Source organism: Gavialis gangeticus, unplaced genomic scaffold (assembly GCF_001723915.1).
Source record: "Gavialis gangeticus isolate Ggan-Ray unplaced genomic scaffold, GavGan_comp1, whole genome shotgun sequence".
In the NCBI taxonomy this organism is placed as follows: Eukaryota; Metazoa; Chordata; order Crocodylia; family Gavialidae; genus Gavialis; species Gavialis gangeticus.
Genome location: NW_017729011.1, coordinates 17336651 through 17341297, shown reverse-complemented (window position 1 = coordinate 17341297; position 4647 = coordinate 17336651). Strand labels below are relative to the sequence as shown.

The 4647-nt window shown below is 48.3% G+C and overlaps 1 protein-coding gene across 1 annotated transcript in view; it reads left to right on the top strand.

Moving 5' to 3' along the window:
- RAPGEF1 (Rap guanine nucleotide exchange factor 1) overlaps nucleotides 1–4647 on the top strand; it is an 80721-nt gene that overhangs the window by 23455 nt on the left and 52619 nt on the right. Inside the window, exons 8-9 of the mRNA XM_019510300.1 lie at nucleotides 1468–1651; nucleotides 2437–2952. Of these exons, the coding sequence (XP_019365845.1) occupies nucleotides 1468–1651; nucleotides 2437–2952 (700 nt within the window). The remainder of the gene's footprint in view (nucleotides 1–1467; nucleotides 1652–2436; nucleotides 2953–4647) is intronic.

Genomic DNA, 4647 nt, shown 5'->3' with positions numbered 1-4647 from the left:
CAGCCTTGTGCCCCAGCCAGCCCTTCTGTACCACGTTGAGCTGGGAAAGAGTAGCCCCAGGCTTGGTAAGCTGGCCAGCCCCTGGGCTTGCTGTCAGCGGGGGCTGCTCCAACCCGGCTTAACATGTTACAATCACAGGTGTACGTTCAAACAGTGCACCTGGGAGCAATAAACTCCAGTGTAATTATCGCTGCATGCTGATAGCACATGTAGACATGCCCAGCGAGTGCAAAACACCAGGCCCATCTTATCAAGACCCACCATTCTTGGGTATGCCATGGGCCATAGATAGCGCACTGGAGAGATCACACCTCCATATCCAAGTAATTGTGTCTTAAATCATTTACCCTGCACAGGTGGTTTGAGCATTTGTGGGCCCTGCTGGTTCTTGTTCTGGGGAGAATGGAAGATGGGAAGGTGTTGGTCACTGTCTGCCATTTTGTATTATCATGGATATAGCATTCTAGAGATCCACCATCATGTTAGCTGTCCAGTAAAGATTGAAATAACTTACATTACCCCAGCTTGACTCCAGTTCACATGCTAATGCCCTTAACTTGAGTGTGATGGTGCTTTTTAACTCCAATTGGTTGATCTGTCAGGAAGCTGTTGATCTATAGGGTGACAATTACAGCTAGCTCAACTCATTAGCTGCTAATACAAGCACTCCATGTAGCTCATGTGTTACTCAGCACCGTGACTCCTCCCAGGGGAGATAAGGGAAACTATAGAGGTGCCAACTTGAATGTTAATAAGCTCCACAGTCAAAACATAGCCGTAGACACTAAGATGGAAACAGTGAAGGCCTTGTTTACATTGCAGGTCTTATGCCAGCAGACAGCAGTGACATGTACACACCTTGCATGACTCTGGTGGTTCCTCAGCCCCTTCCAGAACCATGTGGCTCCACTACGATAGCTGTACCAACAGGACAAAAGATACACCCTGGGGGCACCAGCTGTTGACGTGACTGTGGCAGCTGGCAGGAAACATGGGCATGTCTACACATGCTTTTTGTCATGGAGGCAGAAGCCTTCTTGTCTAGACCAGGCCTGAACAGCAGTAACCCCATTCAGGTTCCCCTGAGCACATGCAGATAACTCAGCAAAGCTGCAATGATCCAGTTTGGTCATGACAAACGCCTTGGAGAGTAGGACGTTGGCAGAGAGCTCGGCCTTGGTCTGCCCAGTATGCAGTCAGCTCTTGTCACTCAGCACAAGCTGTCCACAGCACTGCAAGCTTATACAGCATTTGTGGCAGTTGCTTCCTTCGTCTTCCCCCTAGTTGCACAAATGAACAATGTGGTAGCAGATGTAGGTCTTTCTAAGTGGGGTGCACCTGGCAGATTGTCTCCCTACTGTCTAAGCTCTTTCAGGAGGAGACTTCTGCTTTGGATGTTGTCTTCCTTCCTATAAAGCTGTTGATAATAATGCAGGTTGTTTTGGGTGGTTGTTTTTTCTACCGAAGGATTTTGATGTTGACTGTTACGCCCAGAGGAGGCTGTCAGGTGGCAGCCACTCCTATGGAGGGGAGTCCCCTCGTCTCTCACCGTGCAATAGTATTGGCAAACTCAGCAAGTCGGATGAGCAGCTCTCCTCGCTGGACCGCGACAGTGGGCAGTGCTCCCGCAACACAAGCTGTGAAACATTAGGTAAGGAGGCAAGTCCCAAATCACTCTAGTCTTGTGCCATCACAGGGCAGTGATGCAGAAGAATAACAGGGTCTCGCCTGTAACTGTTTCTGTGTAGCTGCTGCTGGCAGCTCTGGGATAAATGCTATTCCATCAGAGGGAGGAAAGGCACAAAGGGAATTGGTTAAGTTGCCTTTCAGCTACAGACGTCTGAATTCCAGTGATCTGGGTCACAAGCTGAAATGGCGGTTGTGTTCAGCCTCATTAGTGCATATCAGTAGAAAAGGGCAGTTCCGTGTTGCTAAAAAAACTATTTCAAGCCTGGAGGAATTATAGGACAGCGCAATAACCAAATACATTTAGTGTAGAAAGTGGATTCTCCCTCATGGGAGATTTTCGGAAAAAGACACTATGGGCATCTGTCTGGGCTGGTTTAGAAATAGTGCTTTGTGCATCTTTACAGAGGGTTGGAGTACATGCCCCTGCAGGTCCTTCCCAGCCTGATGATTTGTGATTCTAGAAACATTATCCCTCTAATGTTGCTTCTTTTGGATGGTTGTTACAAAGTGTTTGCCTAATAACCTAAAGGAGTTCAGATGTTGCAAGGAGTCTGCTAGGCTCTTTGCAGATGATGTTGGAAGAGGCTGCGCTGTAAAGAGTTTGCCTTCTAAACTGAGGACTTGGTATTGCAAATGAAGATGACATGAGGTGGGGAGTAACATATATAAGGGGGCTAGGGTTACAGCTGGAAGGCAATGCATCAGGCCTCAATAACTGGGTTTTGTTGTCCTTTCTCTTATGTGCAGATCATTCGGATCACTATGACCCGGACTATGAATTCCTGCAGCAAGACCTCTCCAATGCTGACCAGATACCTCAGCAGGGGCCAAGTATCCTCAGCCCATTGCCAGAGTCCTTGGGCGAGTCTGGCTCCCCCTTTCATGGACATGGTTTCCAGATCCCCCAGGGCGGCTCTCCCCAGCCGGAGCACTGCAGCACATTGGTAGCAACGCAGTCCACAGAGACTCCCCCAGCTTTGCCAGAAAAGAAGAGGAGGAGTGCAGCCTCTCAGACTTTAGATAACTCGGGCTGCAGGGTCTCATATGAGAGGCACCCTTCACAGTACGATAATATCTCAGAGGATGACGCGCAGAACCCCGGGGCTCTCTCATCAGTACCCTTCCCACCATTTGCTGCTGTCTCGCCCTTCCAGCAAGGGAACTCTTCAGTACCAATTGAATTCATTACTACTTTTGCTGCTCCGGACTCTACGGGTGATGCAGAGAAACCACCCCCTCTTCCAGAGAAGAAGAACAAACACAGTAAGCCACTGCCTCTGTTGGTATTTGCTCGTGTCCTTCCCTCCTTTAGACCCAGTGTGCTATGGGTGATCATGCCCCAGTCCCCTAAGGCCAGGTGTCTTTCCCTTCCTCCTCATCAATATTTCCAAACCCAAGGGAGGGAGAGATCAGCAGTTAATATTTATGGCAGCCTCAAACACCGTTGCTCCCTGTAGAGAGAATTCCATTCTCTATCTCTCCCAGTTCCCAAGTGTGGGAGACGGTGCCTTTTGAGCCTCCCCAATGTATTCCTGCTTTATGCCCTTGAAGACTAATTTCAAGGAAGCGTCCCACCACAGAGGGGAGGGTCCTTCCGTGAACCTGAAGAAAAGCTTTCTTTTCCGGCTTTTCACCCCTCCTGAGGCTAATTGGTGCCACCCCTGTAGTTTGGGCCTTGGATCATGATCTCCTGCATAACAGCATAGGACTAGCTTGTAATGGCGGTGCCCGGTGCTGCCATCCGGCTGTGGGATGTCATTTCCTTTTTATACATAAAACACATTATTAAAGTGAAGACCATCTGAATGCAGGGGCCCTCTGTCCTTATCCAAACTTCCAGCTCCCCGTATTCTGGCTCTGAGGACTGGAGATAATGACTTCACTTGGAATATGTTAATATCCACTAAATGGTAGGTTTCTTGCTTTTAAAACTTGGCCATCTTGTTGAAAGAAAACAGTTATACCAATCCATTAGGGAATGAACTGAGCTGTGGACTGTGTGGCTAGACGCAGCAAGCATTAGCATTTCAGCCACTGGCTAGCCTTACAGTTCCTTGTTTAAAGACATTGTGTGTACTGCCCTGTCATTCAGCATTTGGATCAGAGCTGCTAGGTTGTGTGTGTTCCAGCACAGCAAACAAAACAATTGGGAAATATTGAGCCAGCCTTCTGACTTGTTTCTGTAGGTGGTGGTTTTTTCATTGGGAACAGAGTGGGATTTCAGCTAGCCTGAACTGCTTAATGGCCTCTATCCTGTCAAATTAATACCATCCCATTCCCACGCTGATGATGTAGAAGAGTTTATCAGCAGAAAACCACATTTCCATTGGCAAGGCTGGTCCTCAAGTTATGCAGGCTGCAGCTGCCACCCATGTTGTTAGAGCAGCCCCAGTTTGAGAACCCAGTCTTTTACCTAGGGTTCCCCACCCTTGTGCCAGTACATCAGCCAGACAAGAGCATGGCTTGTGGGTAAGGTAAGACAAAGGGTTTAAAGGTACCAAGAGCAAACAACCAGGAGTCAAAGCTGGGGCTCACATATGGCACAAGTGAGAGACAGGTTGGTGTGTTGTTTAGTCAGGGACGATTGTTCTGACTTGAGGCTTGTACTTGTGTGTGGCGCTGATCTCAGTAGAATGAGGCTACAAGTTCTCCTTCCTGGAAGCAGGTTCAGATGCACTGCTCACCTGTGCACTTTCAGTCACCCCAATGGGCATGTGTAGGGACATGCCACCACATACATGTAGGTGACTTAGGTTTGGAGAGGCACACGAATGGATGTACATGGGCTGAAAGAGAGAGAGATGAATAGGCCATTTGCCTGGCTCTCTGAGCCCTGCATTATTCTTCTTTATCATACAAAGCTGTTCACAGAGTCGGGGAATTACAGGTACTCCTCACTTAACATTGTCCCAGTTAAAGTTGTTTTCATAGTTTCATAGTTTCTAGGGTCGGAAGGGA